At 40.0% G+C, this 20,466-nt stretch overlaps 1 protein-coding gene across 1 annotated transcript in view; it reads left to right on the top strand.

Annotated features, from left to right (window-relative positions):
- Positions 1-20,466, top strand: part of Trpc5 (transient receptor potential cation channel, subfamily C, member 5) — a 280,812-nt gene that overhangs the window by 131,111 nt on the left and 129,235 nt on the right. The window contains exon 2 of the mRNA NM_080898.3: positions 9,549-9,947. Coding sequence (NP_543174.1) covers positions 9,570-9,947 — 378 coding nt within the window. The 5' untranslated portion in view covers positions 9,549-9,569. The remainder of the gene's footprint in view (positions 1-9,548; positions 9,948-20,466) is intronic.

Genomic DNA, 20,466 nt, shown 5'->3' with positions numbered 1-20,466 from the left:
GGCCTTCTGGGAATGTGGGCATGGTGCAGGTGGGTGGGAATCTGGGGCACTCATGGCTGAACTAGTGCACAAACTGCAAGACCAGAGCTAAACATAAGAGTCTGAGAATGGTGTTAGCAAGCAAGGTTCTAAAGAATTTACCAGACTAGGCCAATGTATATGCTGGGACATATGTATATGTGTATGTATATGTATATGTATATGTATATGTATATGTATATGTATATGTATATGTATATGTATATGTATATGTATATGTATATGTATATGTATATGTATATGTATATGTATGTGTGTATGTGTGAATGTGTATGTGTATGTGTATGTGTATGTGTATGTATATGTATATGTAAATGAGTATATGTATATGCATATGTATAGATGGAAGTAGGTCTGGGAAAGTTGATAGTGATACCTTCTTTTAGGATGATTGGTGCTTAGTGTAGTGACGGAATTGCTTATTGTGACACTTTTGATGGTATCTCTTTTTCACTTTGCTCAAAGTTTTCACATAATTTTTATAAACATATCATTCCATTTAAATATATTGGCCCAGTTCTGTATAAAACGTAGGTATTGATTCCTTTTAAAATCTATATCCTGGGGTTGGGGATTTAGCTCAGCGGTAGAGCGCTTGCCTAGCGAGCACAAGGCCCTGGGTTCAGTCCCCAGCTCCGAAAAAAAGAAAAAAGAAAAAAAGAAAAAGAAAAAAATCTATATCCTAATATGGGAAAGTGCACTTTGTAGATAACATCTGTCTAGTCATTAAAATGTTTTCCTATTCCCTTAGGCCTTGTTTTATACTTACCAATAACTTTGTTACATAAGTAGTATTCCTTTTTTGTTAAGTTTATTACTAAGAATCCTTACATGATGTTTCAATGATGAACCAGATGTTTTCATGTAAATTTCTAAAGGACAGTGATAAATTTTGTCACCTCATCAAAATTTCTTGTATTTATAACATATTTTTGTAAGTTTTATAAGTATACATTTGTATATAAATATAATTTTTGCTTCTGTCCAGATATTCATAATAGTTTCATGTGCTTCTCATTACTCAGAATTTAAAAGTTGAACAGCAGTACTTATAGTACAATCTTTGCATTTTTCTTGAATTTTAATGCCTATCAGTTTAATATTTCACAAATTACTAGATTTATTATTAATTTGGAGCTATACATTTTGTATGCAATTATTTTACTTCCTTTATAATTTTACTTAGATACTTTAAGTAAATAAGTGCTAATTGTTAATATTTCACTGATAGTTCATAGGGGGGTCTTAACATGATAAAAGTTCATATATATAGTTTTTATTTAGATTAATTAGTTTTAATTAGATTTAGATTATTTTTATTAGGTATAGATATTAAGATGGTCTAGCTCTAGAGAAATAATTTGAGAGTGCTCATTCATTTTGTAATCTGAAATATTCTTTTTTAAAAATATTCTTAATATTAAGAAAGCTAGGTGTATTTTTAAGTTCTTTATACAGCTATAAAATCATTTGAACTGAGTGGCTTTTAATAGGTAGATATTTCAGACTATTTTAATACAACTATTGTTCAAATTTTCTTTCAGAGTTTTAATTTTGGTAATTTATATTTGAGAAAATGCTATCATTTGAGGTTTTTTTTTTTCAGTTCTTTTAGCAAATTGCATAAAAGTGGATTAGCAAAAGGGAGCTATTATCCTCAATCCCTAAAAGTACAGAACTTGAGAGAGACTCAGGAGAGCTAGTTCAATGACCCAAAGACATCATAAGTGCCTAATTTATGGCCTATTTACCAAGCTTGCTGCACCACTTAGCAATTGGCTTTCTTCACACCATGGCCATTGAAGTCTTTGGTATCACATGCAAATGACAACTCAAGGAAATAAGTCCTCCAGCACATCTCATTGGCCAGAATTACATCAATTTCCCAAATATAACTTTGTCCTGCTCCAAAGGAACAAATAACTAAGACTCTGTCTATGGTGAAGTACTTACTTCTTTTATAAGGGCATGGCTTTATAGTGGGGGTATTTATATAACCAAAAGCAAGATTCTGCCAACAAAGTATTTCCCCATCTCTATCCCTACCACTAGGTTATGTAATATTTCTATGCATTTTAATTGAGGATTTACTATGTATCAGCTTCTAAGAATAGTAACATAAACAGAATATATAAAGTTATTATTCATATTGTATTTGTATTTGGAAAGAAAGAGCTAAGCGTTTAAGTAGTAAATAAACAATATATGGTCAATACAAAAAAATTTTCTCCAAAGCCCTTGGTCCTGCCAAGGCTGGATCCCCCAACTGTAGGGGAATGTCAGGGCGGGGAGGTGGGAAGAGGTGAGTGGATGAGTGGGGGAACATCCTCATAGAAGAAAGGGAAGGGGTGGGATAGGGGGTTTGTGGATGGGAAACCAGGAAAGGGAATAACATTTGAAATGTAAATAAAAAATATCCAATAAAAAAATGAAGTTTCTTCGATGAGGAGACAGAGATGCTCTGATCTATTGGTATGAATATGTCAATAAGAGTGGTTTATTGCCATGTTCGTTTAGCAGAATAACAGTGCTGGGTTTTCCACTAAGGCGCATGACCTATGTAGCCCCAAGTTTTATCCACTCTAGCTGGGTCAGAGATAAATTCCATCCCATGGAGTGGACCTCAAATCTAATTTAAAAAAATGATTTGTTACTACAATAACATTAAGAAACAGAATGTTAATCCCACATAAGGAAATAATTGAACAGAGAAAAACATAACTAACATCAAATATTTCAAGATAATCTATAGAAGAAAGAAATGGCCTTTTGGACATTGCTCTAGAGGGAGCAAATGCTGGGGACTGAAAGATGTAGGCATGCGATTTCAGCTGAACATAGGAAAGCATGTGCGCAAAATTGGCACCATACAGGTGATAAAAGAGAAAGAAATTAGTTTCCTATCAGTACAGGGGCTCATAACCACAGTCATTAAAAAGGATACTGTCGCGGGAACCTTTTCATTTGGCTGGCACGTATTATAGAAGGCCCGTAGAATATTTTGCAGAAGAGTCGTCCTATGAACTTCACAGTGAAAGACTATTGTTCCTGAGAGTGGTTACCCCTATCTCTAACTCCAGCATTCTAGAGACTAAGGCAGAACAATGAGTTAAAGGCCAACCTGGGCTGCATAGGAAGTTCCTGTCTCAAAAATCCAAGAACAAATAAACCAAATAAAGCTAGGAATTGAGCAAAACAGTAGTTGGGAAAATGCCAAAATGCTCTGACACTCAACACCCCACAACCTTCTTCTGACTACTTCACAAAAGGGCTTTGTCCATGAAATTTGCACAATATAGATATCATGGTGTTTGACATATAGGAAACTTCATTAATTGTCAAGTATCCATACTTTAAATGTCAAATTTTTTTTAATCAGGTTACATGTCTTTGCATCAGCATGTCAGTGAAGGCACTTACTATTGGACACTTAGCATGGGTAATGGTGAGAGGTCACTGAGTTCCAATAATAATGCCCCAATCCATCTGGCACACAGCCTAAGTGGTGTACAGAGACCAGATTCCTTCGATGATGCTAAATTTTTAGTTAGGTAGGAAGCCAGACTATTGTCTACACACACACACACACACACACACACACACACACACACACACACACACCTGTGCTAGGCAGAGATCTGAGCTGGGATTTGGCAAGTCAAGTTTATACTCTGGCCTTCTGCCCAGTACATCGATTTAGCTCCTTAAATCACATGATTTAATCCCACAAATGTTACAGATAACCATTAAACAAACTCCTCTAAACAGTATCAAAGGAAAGAGGGAACATGCTAAGCCCTCTGAGGCAGCTTGTTAGAGAATTCTTAATCTTTTGTGCTTGGGGGACTCCACGTGGTAATGGGGTTTACCAGCAGATGGAATGAAATACAGGCTGGTTTTGTTTTCTGTACTTAAGAACAGACCGCAGAAGTTGCCCTAAGTTACTGAAGTGCAATCTGGCAAGTCTAAAGGTAAAGAGCAATGGGAAGGAATCTTTCTGATAACAGATCCTCAAGAGATCCTAGTCACGCCCTCTATCACTTCCTTATTCCCTGGTTGATGGTGAAGTAAGACTAGTAGCAAGCATGCGAAGAGGAGATTCGGTCTCCTCCATAACTGAGGTCAAAGCCGTGAGGGTCAAGGGGCTCCAGTGGTAGGTTCTAGAAGAGTCAGAGAATGTAGCAAGTCATTAAACCTCTACAAAAGCCTGTGTACCAACAGATAGCACAGGAAAGAGAACTTTGTTTCATTTTCAGCACAGTGTAGACCTAGGCATGGCTCTATATACTTAAAGAAGATTCCCAAGGTTGGACACAAGGCCTCTCCTTTTTCCCTTTATTACATCTTCCCTGTCCTTCTAGTCAAATACATTCGTTTTATAAATATTTATTTGTTTTATGTATATGAGTACACTGTAGCTATCTTCAGACACACCAGAAGACGGCATCAGATCTCATTACAAATGGTTGTGAGCCACCATGTGTTTGCTGGGATTTGAACTCAGGACCTCTGGAAGAGCAGTCAGTGCTCTTAATCACTGAGCCATCTCTCTGGCCCCAAATAAATTCTTTATTTACAAGATAATAACACCCCTAATGGTGGTTTCATGTAAAGCTACTACTGGATCTTAGCTCTATGATTTATTATTGCTTCCAGCAGCTCCTTTGGAGCTGTAGTGACTTCATGCAAAAGAACAGCTCTGTAACATCATAATCTCAAGCAAAACTCTGGAAGGAAGTTTTTCAACATAAGGATTCTATGAGGACTCTCCTAACACAGCATACTGCAAATGAAACACAGCAGATTGGTTTGACTATAAGAGACAAAATTTGAAGGTACACTATGGTTTGCCCATATATCAGCCAATTGTGTGTGTTTTAAGCCTCCTATTATCGTGAATGTAGCGTCATCTCCTTTTATGATTCTAACCCATGTATCTAGCATCTGGCACATAGTGAGAATGTAATGAATGATGCTGCTTGCTGCATCCACTACTGTTAGAAGCAGTCAGAGTAACAGGACAGCCCCAGTACCTGGCACGGTGCCCAGAAAACATTAACTACTTAAAACTAGAACAATTATTTTTATATCTTTATTGCCCCATCTCCTGGCATAATCTTTTTTAGTTTTCCCTGGGATGCATGTAGATTCCGTCTCCCCTATGGTGGTACTTGGGTAAGATGGTCATAGATGTCCCTTACAATGCTAAGCCCAACACAGTAAGAAGAGACTCACAGCCTATCATGGCCTCTGAAGAGGCAGGTGGAAACTGTTTGAGATTGGGAAGTCTAAGGTTATGAACGACACCTCTAATTCTTGTATCTTGCTGTAGCTTGAAAAAAAATAACCTTCCCTGCCCCTCCCCCAACAATCTCTCAGCCAAGCCATGATCAGTCTCCCCACTTAAAAGTCTTTCCTCTGTGGAGCAGAATGGCCCTCACATTTGTGTCTTTAACTGGTCCTCTGAAGATTAGCTCAAAATTTGTTCCCCAAAACCTTTTCTGAGGCCTCCAGTCCTTGCTGAGCCCTTTCTGAGATCACAAAGCATCAAATTAGTACCACCTACTTAGTATTTAATACTACTAACACCCAATTGGTTTTAGTTCTTAAATGCCCAGAACTGCTACCTGCCATGTCCTAAACCTGTGTGAATGCTGGGAATATGAAGATTTAGTTTCCGCTACCCTAGTCATAGGAGGACAAAAATTATGCAGTCACTGAAGAAATGTAGTCAAAGTGCCAATGGAGAACAGGATGACTGGCTGAAGTCCTGCGAGCATTCGGTAAATATTTAGCACCAAACAGGACTTTTGATTGAGGAGATATTAAAAGATGAGGAGAAGTTGGCTAAGCAGAAAGGATGGGGTGGTATCCAGATACAGAGAACTTGTCAGAAAAAGACAAGTTGGAAGATGGCTCAATATGACTAGAATTCAAGATGGGATGAAAAGAGATAAGGAAATATTGGGGATGGCTGTCTCATTTACTCACTGTAAATGAGTCATGGGTCTAGCATTCAAGTTGTGTCAGACACTGAACAGGGGGTGGACACCAAAAACAGGACCTGGTACAATTGTTGTACTTGAGCTTTAAGGCTATTTGGAAAAAAACAATTAACCAACAAGACAAGTAAATATTAAGTAGAAATTTTGGTAAGCATTAAAGAAGAAGAAGACAGGACCATAAAGACAAGAATGTGAAGGGACTAATTTAAAGAGGGTCATTAGTGAGGTCAGCTCGGAGGGTGATATTTATGCAAGAACTAAACGATGGAAAGAGATGGTTAAAGGTCTTGGAGTCGGAAAATCTTGGCATCATAGAAGAACTGAAGGAATTGTCTAGGGGTTAAACATTTGTGGCTAGAATAAGGAGTTTAAGCTAAGGTCAGGAAAGAAAACAGGAGACAAGACCTTGCAAGCCTCCTAAAGATTTCGCTAAAAGAATAGGAGGAGGGGCTGAAGAGATGGCTTAGCAAGTCAAGTGCTTGCCAGACAAGCATGAGAACCTGAGCTTAGATCCCCTGATACCCAGATTTCCAAAAAAAAAAAAAAAAGTTGAGCATGAGAGTCCATGTGTATAATCGGAGCACTGGGGAAGTAAAAACAAGAATTTGCTGGAGGGAAACGCTAGTCAAAATATAGCAGAGAACAGCCACAGAGGCTGAGGCATCTGCTATTAATCTTGGGCTACCATACATACACAACACACACACACACACACGCACACACACACACACACACACAAGCACACACAAGCACACACATCAGTAAGAAATCATAGACTATAAGCAAAATGGAATGAGGAAGTCATATTTCATAGGATAACTTAGATGTACAGTAGAAGGGGGGAGGGGATAGAGTCAGGTTTATTAGTAAGTCTAACATGTGACAGTAGGGTAAGCCAAAAACAAAAAAAGGTGAAAGCAGAGCCTAATCAGCCGTCTATCTTCCCCACCACCACAGTGGTTACCAGAATGTTGGGTGCAGTGGAATTACTCAGTGCATTTCCGTTAAGTAAGTTATTATAACAGAAGTTCAAAAGCTCTTGAGTCTCTCGTCAGGGGCTCACACTCTTCCACTCTTCTTCCCTCCCACTTCCTGTTGACAACACAGTGGCAGTCTAAAGTTAGTATTATCAAGGTCACATGCTGTACAGGGGCAAGTGCTTCATCTAAGTGCCAACTTCCTTCAGATTCTGGCAAGTTCATTGAAACTGGCTGCTTTAGTGTGCTTCCTCTTGCTGTGATAAACTCCATGACTAAAAAGAACTTGGGGAAGAAGAGATTTATTTTACACTCCCTCAACACTGTCTATCAGTCAGGGCAGGAACTCAAGCAAATGCAGAAGCCGGAACCATGAAAGAAGCTGCTTATTGGCATTTTCCCCAGAGTGTGCTCAGCTATCATTTTGTTGTTGTTTTTGTTTTGTTTTGTTTTGTTTTTTTCCTTTTCTCAAGACAGGATTTCTCTGTGTAGCCCTGGTTGTCCCAGAATTCACTCTGTAGACCAGGTTGGTCTCGAACTCACAGAGATCTCTGCCTCCTTCTGCCTCACAAGTGCTAGGATTAAAGGTGTGCACCACCACTGCCTGGCTTTAGCTACTTCATTTCTGTAGCCTGGCCCAAATGCCTAGAGACAGTGTCGTCCACAGTGAGCTGTGTCTTCTTCTACCAACCAGCAATCAAGCCAATCTGATGGGATGCAGTTAAGGCATTTTCCCTCTCCTAGTGACTCCTTGAGTATGTGTCCAATTAAAAGACATCAGAGTTTCTTTAGGGAATCAAACAGCACCCTGTTCTCCTGACTGCTGGACAAAGAAAAAATCCATCATTTGGGCAAAAGCTGCTAACAGTCGTCTTCGAATGTTAACTCCCCCAAAGATCTCAAGAATGTGAATTGCGAATTCATATAATTGATATATGCTTCTCACCCTGCCAAAGTAGACATGTAATTACCTGGAAAACTGAGGTAAATGTCTGTGCAGGTTCCACACCTTCTCTTAATCCGTGAGATGAGACACAAGCTTTATCACACTTCCTTCCCTGATAGTAGTGAAACAAAAAGTCTTAAAATGAGGTCATCTTAACTCCAGAGTGGCCTGGAGAGCTGGGGGGTGGGGGTGGTATCAGAAGAGAACAGTCAACCAATCAGCTAGTAGATCAAAGTCTCAATTTCTTCCCTGAAGAGGGTCTTCACTCCTACCTCACAGGGATACTACAAGGTGTCAATGAGGAATGTGAGTGAATTTGACCTGTAAATTGCAACATAAGAGTTCTACCCTGTGATGCCTTCTGTATGGTCATACATAGGCAAGGGTGTTTTTGTTTTCTTGGTCATCCTGAGAAAACTTAAACACATTGCAGGAGCTCAGTGAAAACCTATTTTGTTTTCACTTTACAATCAGTTCTATTAAGTGTGATGTGACCTTAGATCTGGCACAAACAAAACAGACCATTTGTTTCCCAGAATTAAATCAAATTGATTCTCCAGTCTGTTAGCTTCAGAGTTTGGAGTCCTGACAGAAAGCAACTAGGGGTAGGTTTAGGAAGAGAGTCCATGCTCATCATTTGCAGGTAGCTTTATTCTGTTGGAGTCAGTACTTCTCCAATGGGCATCTGCAAGGAACAGGGCTGGACTTAATACACTAAGCCATATATATTTTCATTTCTCCCCTTTGGTCTTTAAAAAAAAAAACATGGTCTCATAAATCCTATGCCAGCTGTGAATCCACTTTGTGGCCAAGGATGACCCTGAACTTCTGATTCTCTTTCCTCTACCTTCTGAGTACTGAGATTATGACTGTGCATGACCATATATGTCCATTGTGTGTGGAGCTAGAGATCAAACATGGGATTTGGGGTAAGTAGAGAAGCATTCTACTAACTGAATTGTATTCTCAGCTCCTAAAACAGTACTTCAGTCTGAAGTGTGCATCTGGAACAGTGGCAAATGAAATCTTGAAAATCAGATTACATAAAGATACACAGAGCCAGAGATCAAAAGAAACTGGCTCTATATCAGTACGAAGTTAGCACCACTGCTCAGAAGTAGTACCATAAATATTTTCAGCAGTGGAAGGAAAAGGGCAATCTAACATGTACTATATCTTAAGGGATTTGATCCTTTAACTATCAGAGTAGCTTTTCAGGGTAGGAATTACTCTTTAGCACGGGACTTGGTAAGCAGTGTCTAGATGAGAACTGCTACTATTAATATGGATAACCTTAAGAGTGGTAGAGGTTTTGACTAACTTGTCCAAGATCACAGAGCTGGTATTAGACTTGAGCTCAAGTCTTTCTGATCAACACTTGGGATTTTGCTACTCTCCTTCTTGGCAAACAAGGGGACATTATTGATGTCATTTAAACATTTTGGGATTTTGAAATCCTACTAGAAAAGGATTAATAAGTGGCCATTTGAAACCTTCAAGTAACTAAATCAATCTCTCTCTCTCTCTCTCTCTCTCTCTCTCTCTCTCTCTCTCTCTCTCTCTCTTTCTCTCTCCACTTAGTTTTCTAAATTGCTATGAACCATGGCCCAGCTGTACTACAAGAAGGTCAACTACTCACCATACAGAGACCGCATCCCCCTCCAAATCGTGAGGGCTGAGACTGAGCTGTCTGCTGAGGAGAAAGCTTTCCTTAGTGCTGTGGAGAAGGGGGACTATGCCACCGTGAAGCAGGCACTGCAGGAGGCCGAGATCTACTACAATGTCAACATCAACTGCATGGATCCTTTGGGCAGGAGCGCCCTACTCATTGCCATTGAGAATGAGAACTTAGAGATCATGGAGCTACTGCTGAACCACAGTGTGTATGTGGGCGATGCATTACTCTATGCCATCCGCAAGGAGGTGGTAGGAGCTGTGGAACTTCTGCTCAGCTACAGGAAGCCAAGTGGAGAGAAGCAGGTAAGAGAATTCCCTTGGACTGGAAATAGCTAGAAATCAGGATGTCATGTCGGAGTCCAAAGGACAAGGGTTCAACAATCTGAAATTAAGAAGCCCTATCTTAGTAACTGTTATCAGTTGTCTCCTGAGCTCTCCCAGGAGCTGCCCTGTGTGGCCCCTGCTGTTTTATTACTTTGCTTTGTCTTTTTTTTTCTTCCTTGATTACTCATACATATTCAATACTTAACAGTGCAAAGTCATGTTCCTCATGTCTAGAATATGGAAACTCTTTCCACTTCCTTTACCACCCCCACTATATCTTCATACTTTCCCTTTACTCAAGCATTACATTCTAGAAAAGAGACCGAACACAGCCCAATGCTTTCTCTTGAGAAGCTTTTCTTCCACAGACAAGAGGACTTTAAATTTGAGAACCATAGTAGAGACACAAATAAAACCCTTGGATATTTTCCTAGTACGTGGTGTGTGACTGGATCATAATCATAGGCATATGGTAGTTTACGTCTGTGAGTCTCATATTCTCAAGTCGCTGAAAGTTAATAGCATTTTAGTCACCTTTGATTTCTCAGTCAAATCTTCTTCCTGATGTTCAATCCCTAAGCACCCTGGTTTCCCCATTCTTCTTTCTTTCCCCTCCTACTGCCCACTTTGTCATGTAAATAAGGGGTTGTCAAAGTGTGCCTGCAAGACTGACAGCAGCAGCACTTCCTGAGAACTAATGCAAAATGCAAAGCCTTAGAACCCCACATTACAAGCAGACTGAGTCATGAGCTCTCAGATGTTCCCCCAACAAATGGTACCTTAACAGGTCCTCGAGGGGATTCTGTCACAGGTTCCAGTCTGAGAATCACTGTCCTCCACTAACAGTTACATTTTCTCATTAGGCTCCCTGCATCAATTCTTTTTGTGCCTCTGAAGCCTTCCTGAAAAGTCAGGCTATCTTTTTCTTTGTACATTAGGATAATGAGCTTATTACTCCTGTCCCTGCTTTTAATACCACAATGTCTTCTCATATTGGTTTTTCCTCTGGTGTTAATGAGAAAATGTTTGAGGTGATGTACTTTATAAAGCAAAGAAGCTTGTTGTGCTCATCATTTTTTGGAGGCTGGCTACCCAAGATAACATGGCTTCGCTGATAAACTTCTAATGAGATCCTCCTAGCCTTCCTTATAGCCATGGTAAAGAAAATAGAATAGGAACTGGTCAAATACAGAAGAAGACTCTTCAGCAACCGTGCAAACAGTCAGCCTCAGGTGTTAGGAGACAGGGCCAAAGCTGGAGTTCAGGGAGATCTATTGTTTTTCATACTGATTCATTTAAGACAAGACCAATGGAAATGAGCTGACAGCTCGCAAAGTCCTGGAATTGACAGACTGGAGAACAGAGTCAAAGTCTGAAACGAGCAGATCAACAACCTTAGAGCCTGAATTCGCATCCTCATCGGCATTTTCCATATCTCCAAGAAAGGAAGGGTCCCATCACTCTTGGTCCTTGCTATATCACACTGCCCTAGGACAGTACCTGGACAGCATACTTGATAAATACTTATTCTATGGATGAGCAATATGCAATCAGAGCTGAGCTAAGCATCTTAACATAGTGTACTTCATTCTATCATTCAGGCATTCATCTGCTAGACATTATGATTTTAGTAGTAGTGGTAATAGTAGCGATAACGGATTCCCTGTTTGCCAGTGAGAAAAAGGGACTATTAAGTCAATTGTTTAAGATCATATTAAATATCAGAGCTGGAATTCAAGCTCCTAAGCTTCTTTTTAATCACTAGGCCCTGCTCACACAATTGAATGAGGCTGTTACTAAGCGTTTCGCAACAAAAGCTGGAGAGATGGAACATGTATTGCTCTTGCAGTGTGGACCTGAGTTCAGTTTCCAGCACCTAAAGTTGGGTGTATTGTAACTGCCTCTCACTCAGGTCTAGGATAGTTGATGCCTTTTTTATCTCCACAGGTACCTTCCTTCACAGGAATACACACAAAGACACATAAACACACAAACACATGTAATAAATTAGTAAAACTAATCTTTTTAAGATTAGCAACAGTAAAAGAAGTTTGAATGTTCAACAATCAAAAACTGGTTTAAAGTCAAACATGCAAAGGATCTCAGGTGTTTGGGGCAGTGCTCGCTCATGATGTGTCTATCACAGAACCTCATTGCAGCTGTGGTTCTGAAGACACAGTATGGGCCCTTTACAATGCACATGCTAGTACTGTACACAACATCAATGACACTTCTCAGCTCAGATTTGAGACTAATGACTGATTAATGACAGTGTCTTTATTTTACATACCAAGAATTATGGGATTATAGAAACATAATGGTGAAACTATGGAAGACAAAGACTCTTAATATTTTCATTGTACTTCCTCGGCATGTTAAATATTAAATTAGTATACCTTTGGATTGGATTGTGTTAGAGTGTTTGATCTGTAAAAGTTGTTCACCGAGTTGTTTTTTATAAAAAAAAATAAATTGGTGCATTTGAGCTTGAGATTAGCACAGAATGTCCAGCAATTTCTTAAGTAGCCATAAACATACCTCTGCTATTTCATAGTATATGGTTTTGTATATAGCAGCATTCTCCGTGCTGATGATTATAAAACTAAAATCTTGTTCAACTCTGAAAAAAAAATGATCCTACAGTATTAAATAGCAAAAATAATCAAAAGAGGTATCAACTATTTAGCCAAGATTTAATTCCTTATATAAACATAAATAAGGGCATTTATCTCATTAGTATGCAACTTTGGTTTAATCTTTAATAAGGTAGGTCTAGTAATATTTTCAGGCTAAATTTAGTCATGATTTAGTATCAGCATATCTTTAATATTTGTAAACCTCTCTTAAATACCTATATACCTGGGTTAAGTTAGAATTTCTTGGGTGAAGGGGAGTTCTAAGTGGAAAATATTTTAATAGCCATATACTAGGCCACACAGCTTCCCTGGAAACCATAGAATCCTAACACGGGAATGATGAGATGGATCAAATGAGTAGAAAATAGACGAGCCCCCTAGTGGCAGGCTTAAGAGATTTAACAAAGAAGTTGGGTTTGTTTCTCACTCAGTCCATCTTAGCAAACGCATCAAAAGTGATTGTTCTGGGGTTGGGGATTTAGCTCAGCGGTAGAGTGCTTGCCTAGCAAACGCAAGGCCCTGGGTTCGGTCCCCAGCTCCGAAAAAAAAAAAAAAGAAACCTTAAAAAAAAAAGTGATTGTTCTGTGTTCCATTCTCCCCTCTAAGCACCCTTGTAGATTCCAAAGACCTCTCAGTTACCAGCCTCTAAGTTCCTATACCACAATGGATCAATCTTCGTCCCTTTATTTGAAACTAATCTCGTGGCACGTTGCATTAGTGGGTAGCCTCACTTGTAGGAGTACCTAATTCCTTTAATGCATGCTATAAGCCTAATGCCTAGTTCCTTCCATGCTTACTGAATTAGTGCCCCAAAAATATGGAATGATATATAAATATTTACTGAACATATGAAGGAGTGAAGTATTTCTTCCCAAAGAATCAAAAGACATTTTCCCTGAACAAGACTTTTGGGGGCTGTGTAATCAATCACATTTACCCTTATAACTATTTGGAAGAAGAGCGCACAGCACAATTTTCCTAGCTGGGTAGTCCAATATAGAGCAAGTCCATGTTTGATGGATTCCCATCTCTCTCATCTATCCCTATGTTCTAGCAAATTCTGATGATCTGCTAGTCAGGAAGGAAGGTACCATGTTTTACCTACACTAAAGTGACAGTTGATATGACCTCTCCTTGGCAGAAGTAGAACTTGGCTCACAGAAACAAAATCAGGCATATGCAACCTGGAGAAGGATACTTGTAGAAGCCTTGTTTTTGCTAGGACCCTTTGTCAGGCACTACCGTTATAATCACTCCTTTGTCAATACTCCACTATTGTACAACAATGTATATTAAATCGCACAGAGCTCTCAGCTTCATCCCCATCCTTTTGGTGGCTTTAGACTCTCTTCCCCAAGATCAACTATGAGTTTCTACTATTTCATTGTCTTCCGTTGCTGTGACAGACACTAAGATAAGTCATATGTCAGTACCTGTGATAACAGACTGTCACAGTGCTAGAGCGCCATCTTCGTTTGAGAGCAAAACAAGATTTGTTTACTTGGGAACAATTAGGAATGTAAACAAGCACAGGACCCCTAAAGGACCTTGAGTTCAGCTGGACAGACTATTTGCAGGAAGGCACCTCTTCCATACACATTCTGAAGAGCAAATCTTTTCCACAGAGCCACCACCACCACCACTACCACCACCACCACCACCACCATCACCACCACCACCACCACCACTACTACCACCACTACTACCACCACCACCACCACCACCACCACCACCACCTCCACCACCACCTCCACTACCACCACCACCACCACCACCACCACCACTACCACCACCACCACCACCACCACCACCACCACCACCACCACCACCACCACCTGGTCTTCATTGGTCTAGAAAGTGAGGCGCAGCTGACCACCATCAATCTTGAGAAGACAAAACTGGGGTCATCTTCAATATCTGTAGGAGGGGACTTAAGGTCCAGGCTGGTAGCAAAATTCCTTCTGTGCCTCATTTATCCCATTCTCCGTATGCTCCTCCTGCTACTCAGTCATATTAAAACTACTTTACAATAAAGGTCAGAGGCCCAGCATAAATGATCATTACTGGCTTCAAGAGTTAGCATTCACATGGAGACCTGAATTTTCAATAGGAACCAAATTTTAGAATAAAAAGAGTAATATCTTATCAGGTAAACTGTTTCACACCCAAAAAGCATAATAGTAATAGTAGTAGCAGAAGGAGGAGTAGGAGGAGGCAGAAGGGGGAGGGGCTCCAGATTCTGGCCCTTTTGACCAACTTTCTACCTACCGCAGACTATTTCTTTAGGAGTAAAGTTTGGCAACTTGATGGCTTTGTAATATTGATTGATTGATTGATTGATTGATTGATTGATTGCAGATAAATACTCTTAGAGTTAGTCATGGAATTCAAAACTTGGGGACAAGAGAAGTCCTGATGCCAGACTACCTCTTGCCTGTTCAGCTCACTACCTTCTGCCCATCCTTAAAGGAGCCTTCCTTGTCAGTAGGGAAGGCTGATTCAACTCTAATTCAGAGAAAAGCCTGACATTTAGGTGAATGCGCTAAACCAATCCTGAACCATCTACTGTAAGTAGGAAACGTGTCAAAATGCAGGTTCCTGAGGCTCAGTGCATGCCTGTAGGATCGGGAATCTTAGGGCTAAGGCCTTAAACCAACACTTCAACAATCTCATGTCCACCAGTGGCTAAGTAAGAGATCTTTATGCCTCTGTATTTGTTTTCTGTGGCTGCCATTACAAATTACCACAAACTGAACGTCTTAAGGCAAAATAAATGTATTATTTTACAGAGTAGGAAGCAATACGGAATGAAGGTAATAGTAAGACTGATTCCTTTTTTGAGGATTTGTTAAGATTTGTAAGTTGCCTACAATCCTTCATGCTTCTTATATTTATATCACTCCAGTCTCTACTTCTGTAGATGCAAAATGTTCTCTTTTTGCTTTCCTCTGTTTCTATCCAAATTGCCTTCTTCCTTAAATGGATGATGCTGTCTTTCTGAAATTGCATCTACAAAGACTCTTCTACCAAATAAAGTCATACTCGAGGCTGGTACAACTTGAGCATATCATTTGGGGTGCACAATTCACACTGTGTGAGACATACTGGTCCAAGTAAGTGGCTTTCAAATGTTTCTAGCAGTAGAGCCATTCATAAAATCCCACTGAGAAACAACGTAAAGAGACCTTCCTTGGTCTAACTGCAAGTTGGACCCAGAACATATTGATTCACTCTCACCCTTGCTTTTCCTTTACCTTTGAGGAGTTAGCACAACTTGAATAGCACCAGTGTAGAGGACAAAACGTAGAGTCGAAGTCACTGTTCACAGTGCTAGTCAAATCATCTATAAAATGACACTAACAGCGCCTAACTGCTGCCTAATCCAGAGGTCTGTTTTAAGGAAAAATTAAGGTTGAAATATGTGAATGACTTTGGGGAATCTTTCAATGTTACACTGACATCAGTAATGATCATTTTCTGACTTGCTCCTTCAATGTGCTTGCCCTCATCATAGTGTGTGAAAAGACCAGATGGTCCATGGCCGTGCTCACAAGGCACCCTGAGTTCAGTATGTGGGAGGGTTGGAGAGTGAACTGGCCCAATTCACAGAATTCCCCCAACCCAGGCTGGCTGGCCTAGATGGCAACTGTCTGCCTTCTGCTACTAAAGAAGCTTCGTAACCTCAAAGGCATTCTCCCCTTGTCAAAAGAGTTTAAAGATTTAAACAACGTGTAAGTAGAGCTTCTGATCATTGTATCAACAGCCTACCCAAGCAATGTTCTTTCTTGGTCACTTGCGTCACTGCAGGCATTCAGAAAGAGGCTAAACCAACCTTTTCCCTGTGGCCCGCCCCTCTGGGCTCTGCCATAATTACTCATTTGTCTGTGGCAGATGGCTCCAAATTAAAATCGGTCTCACAGATGAGCTACAGAGATTAAATCTCACCAACACTGATAAGTGTTTGTGTTGAGGTTATAGAAAATCAGCTACAGGACACTGTTTAGGTTTTTTTTTTTCCTGTTTCTATCTGGCTCTTAGTCTCAAGGTAAGATTGTACAGTATGGAAAAGGGACACTAAGGGCCGGCATAAAGTTTACTGGAACACACAAAGAGGACAGAAAGGGACTAATCCATCTAGCTAACTCAGTGAGATAGATAAAAAAGTAGAGACTGGAAAAACTCCCCTACTATTTACAGATACTCTACACTTTGGAGTCAGCCACTTACTAGATGTGTTTCCTTGGACAAGTCACTTAATCTCACTAGACCCCCAGTCTTTTCATCTGTATCTAGAGACAATGATTGAATCGACTTCATAGAATCATAGCGACAGTGGAAGGAAATACAGATACATTGATATGGAATAGTCCCTGGCTTGTACTAACCATCACTAGACCGCTGGTACTGCGGCTCCTACTCTGACCAGTTAGCCATGCTGATGTCATCTGCTGGTTAAGAGCACCTATTTTCTCAGGTGACGCTGGGAGATGGCTCAATTAGTAAAGTATATCCTGTGCTAGCATAAGGACCTGAGTTCAGATCTCCAACACTCAGGTAAAAGCTGGATAGGGACATACATCTGTAACCCCAGCACTGGATGGAGGCATAGAGACAGGTGAATTCCCAAAGTTTACCATCCAGCCTTCCTCATCAAATCCTCATCAAATCAATGAACTACTGGTTCCATAAGATACTCTGTATCAAAAATTAGGGAAATGCCCACCAAGTAAGATACCTAAAGTCAACCTCTGGTTTCTATACATATGTACCTATGTGAACAAGCTGTATACACTGCACACATGGAGGAGGGGCATACATGCTTGCACATTAAGTACTCATTGTACATAGTGGTTAAAAATTCAATTTAAGGAGCTGATAAGATATGTCAGCAGTTAAAAGCTCTTACAGTTCTTGCATAGGACCTGAATTTGGTTTTCAGCATCCACATCAGGTAACTCATAGTTGCCTACAATGCTAGCTTCTGGGGCCACTCTCTTCTGGTCTGTGTAGGTACTCTATGCATGTGCACAACCCCTGCTCTCCCGCACACACTTTCTCACACTCACATGTACACTTAGATAAAAATAAAATCTTTTTTAAAAAAAAGAATCCAACATGGGTGACCTTGGAAAGGTCATTTACCTCATTTAAGCATCAGTTCCCTTTTCTTTAACTTGAGGCTAATTAATAATCTTACCTATATTGTAAATTGTCTTAAAACATGAGAATGACTTTGGACTGGGGAAGTAGCTCTGTAGCAGAGGAGTTATCTAATTGATCATTACATTAAGCCTTTAAAAGAATTTTGCACTATGTAATTTTCAGTGTATGACAGCCACATTATTTTCATCAATACAAAGTAGTTTTATTTGCTAATTTTCTCATCAGTGTAATCAACTACCTGGAAAAAAAGCAACTGAAGGCTGAAAGTCTTTATTTTGGCTCTCAATTTGGCACAGTCTCTTAGGATCAGGAAATCATGGGAGCGTGTGCATGATTGAGTCATATTACGTCTGCACTCGAGAAGCAGAGAGGGGGAGATGCTGGCTCTTAGCAAGTTTTCTCTTCATATTCAGCCCAGGATTTCTGGCAATGGAGTGATGCTGTCCACAGTTAGAGTACGTTTTTCCCATTTCATTAATCCAGTCTAGAAACTCCTTCATAGACATGACTAAAGAGTTACCTCCTCTCATGACTTTAGAGCCTGTCAAATATAGTCAGTATTACCCATCTAATAATAGTACTATCCCAGTTAATTGCATAATCTAAATTTCCCAGTGTCAGAATAACGAATTTTTTTGTCTTTTTATTAATCTAAACAACCACCCATTTTATTATTGCTTTCATTCCCATGTTATTCCTTCAACCCTCTCTACCTCCCTTCTATCCTCTCTGACCCAACAGTTCAGTGTCCGGATACCATATTTTAGCACATTTAGAAGCATAACTGAGACCAAATTAATATATAAAACCTTTATATATTTGATGGGTATAGTTTGATGAATCTCGACATATGCATAGTAAACAAATCTATCAGGTCTCAACAGTTCCTGTTGCCTCTCCTATTTTATCCGTGTCCTGTTTTTATCTCCTGGCTTTCTGACATGATGCTTACCCAGCTATATTTTTTTTTTGACCACTGCCTCCAGCATTTTTTTTCTTCTACAGAATCATTATATTTTTCCCCTTGCATTCTGGTTCCTGCTGATAAACCAAAACAAGATTAAGTAAGTCCAATTCACAAAATGTTCTCTGTGCTGAGGAGTCTGTCAGCTCTGTGACGTTCTCAGCAAAATGAAGAAAACATGGTTAGAGGGAGCGTCCATGCAGGAAGGCTTCCTGTCTCACTTTGATCTCAAAGGATTGTTGCCGCCCATTTATTACTGAAAAGGGGCTGTGCGTTCATGGGCAGAATATGACTTTGGGGAGTCTTTCTTTGGGCAGTTCTGGAGGCTTGTATTTTGGGGCAACATGCACCAAACAGTGAGAACAATAAAAAGAGCACTGAGTGGGGTTGCATGTGAGATGGAGGCATGGCTATCAAACGTCAAAGGGTAGTTTTCATTACAAACGATTTTGGAAACAGCCGGGGCTACATGAGAGCATGTCGCAGCCCAGCATGGAAGAAAGGAGATGGGCTCAATGTTCCACCCATAGCTGAGAAACGATTGACGTTAGTTTGCTGTTTGCTTCAGTGGAGTAACAACTGGCAAGTCAACCAAAATCCAGGGTAGGCCACATGCCCATGAATTGTCTGACTCATAAACTGGACTCAATGAGTTTGGGGTTTTTTTTAATTGTTTGTCTATTTTATAAAAAGAAGACACAGAAACGAGGTGGGAAAGAGAGAAGAGAAGGAAGAGTATGAAGTTGAGTCCCTAGGGAGTTGGAGGAGAATGAACAAGATCAAACAAAATAGTGTATGAGATTCTCAAAGAGTTAAGGGAAGGACTGAAGGGGACCCCATAGAAAGAACAACAGAGCCAACTAACCGGACCTCTTAGAACTCTCCAGCCACGTGGGCTGGTCTGTGCCCCCCAACCCGCTACATATGTAGCAGAGGACTGCCTTATCTGGCATCAGTGGGAGGGGAGGCACTTGGTGCTATAAAGGCTTGATGCCCCAGAGAAGGGAAATGCTATAGGAGTGAGGTGGGAATGGGGAGGAGCAGGAAGCGAAACACCATTTGAAATGTAAATAAATAAAATAATTAATAAAAAAGAAAAGTAAAAAGAATAAATAAAATACCATTTTAGTATAAATAAATATAGTGAAGGGGCCATCTTAAGCAAAGGATATCAAATACTAGATTAAGAGAAGAAAAAGGAAGTGGTACCAATGACAGACCATCTCTCCCTTCTCTACTCACTTTCCCTTTCTGAGTAAAGTGAAGTGATGACTTGAAACTTTCTGAAGTTGGAGAGCACAAACTCTAAATCCTTTTCAGCTTTTCCAAGGCAGCTTTACAGCCACTATCGGCTGGCTCCATTGTCCATCTCAGAATTGTGGGAGGAACTCAGGGTTAAACATTATGAAGGGGGACTCTCCAATGCATCCCCTTATCATCAAATAGGCTTTATTCTTCAACCACCAGAGAGATACTATGTCTCCGTCACTCGGCATATCTTAGACCAACAGCCAATGTTTAGAACAAATTATGCTTTGTGTGCTCAAACAAAATGAATGTGTATCAAATTCATGCAAGGTCTTCTTAACTGTCTGATTTGTACAGCTATCAGACTTCATGGTCACTAGCATCTTTGTGAACATTCATCTGCTTAGTTTTGAGGGTTATTTTTTTTGGTTATCTTATTTACAGTTCAAATGTTACCCCCTTCCTGGTTTCACCTCCACAAACCCCC

The sequence above is a fragment of the Rattus norvegicus genome, chromosome X, assembly GCF_021556685.1.
Source record: "Rattus norvegicus strain SHRSP/BbbUtx chromosome X, alternate assembly SHRSP_T2T, whole genome shotgun sequence".
Classification (NCBI taxonomy): domain Eukaryota; kingdom Metazoa; phylum Chordata; class Mammalia; order Rodentia; family Muridae; genus Rattus; species Rattus norvegicus.
The sequence above is the reverse complement of the archived record's forward strand: the minus strand, read 5'-3'. Positions and strand labels throughout refer to the sequence as shown.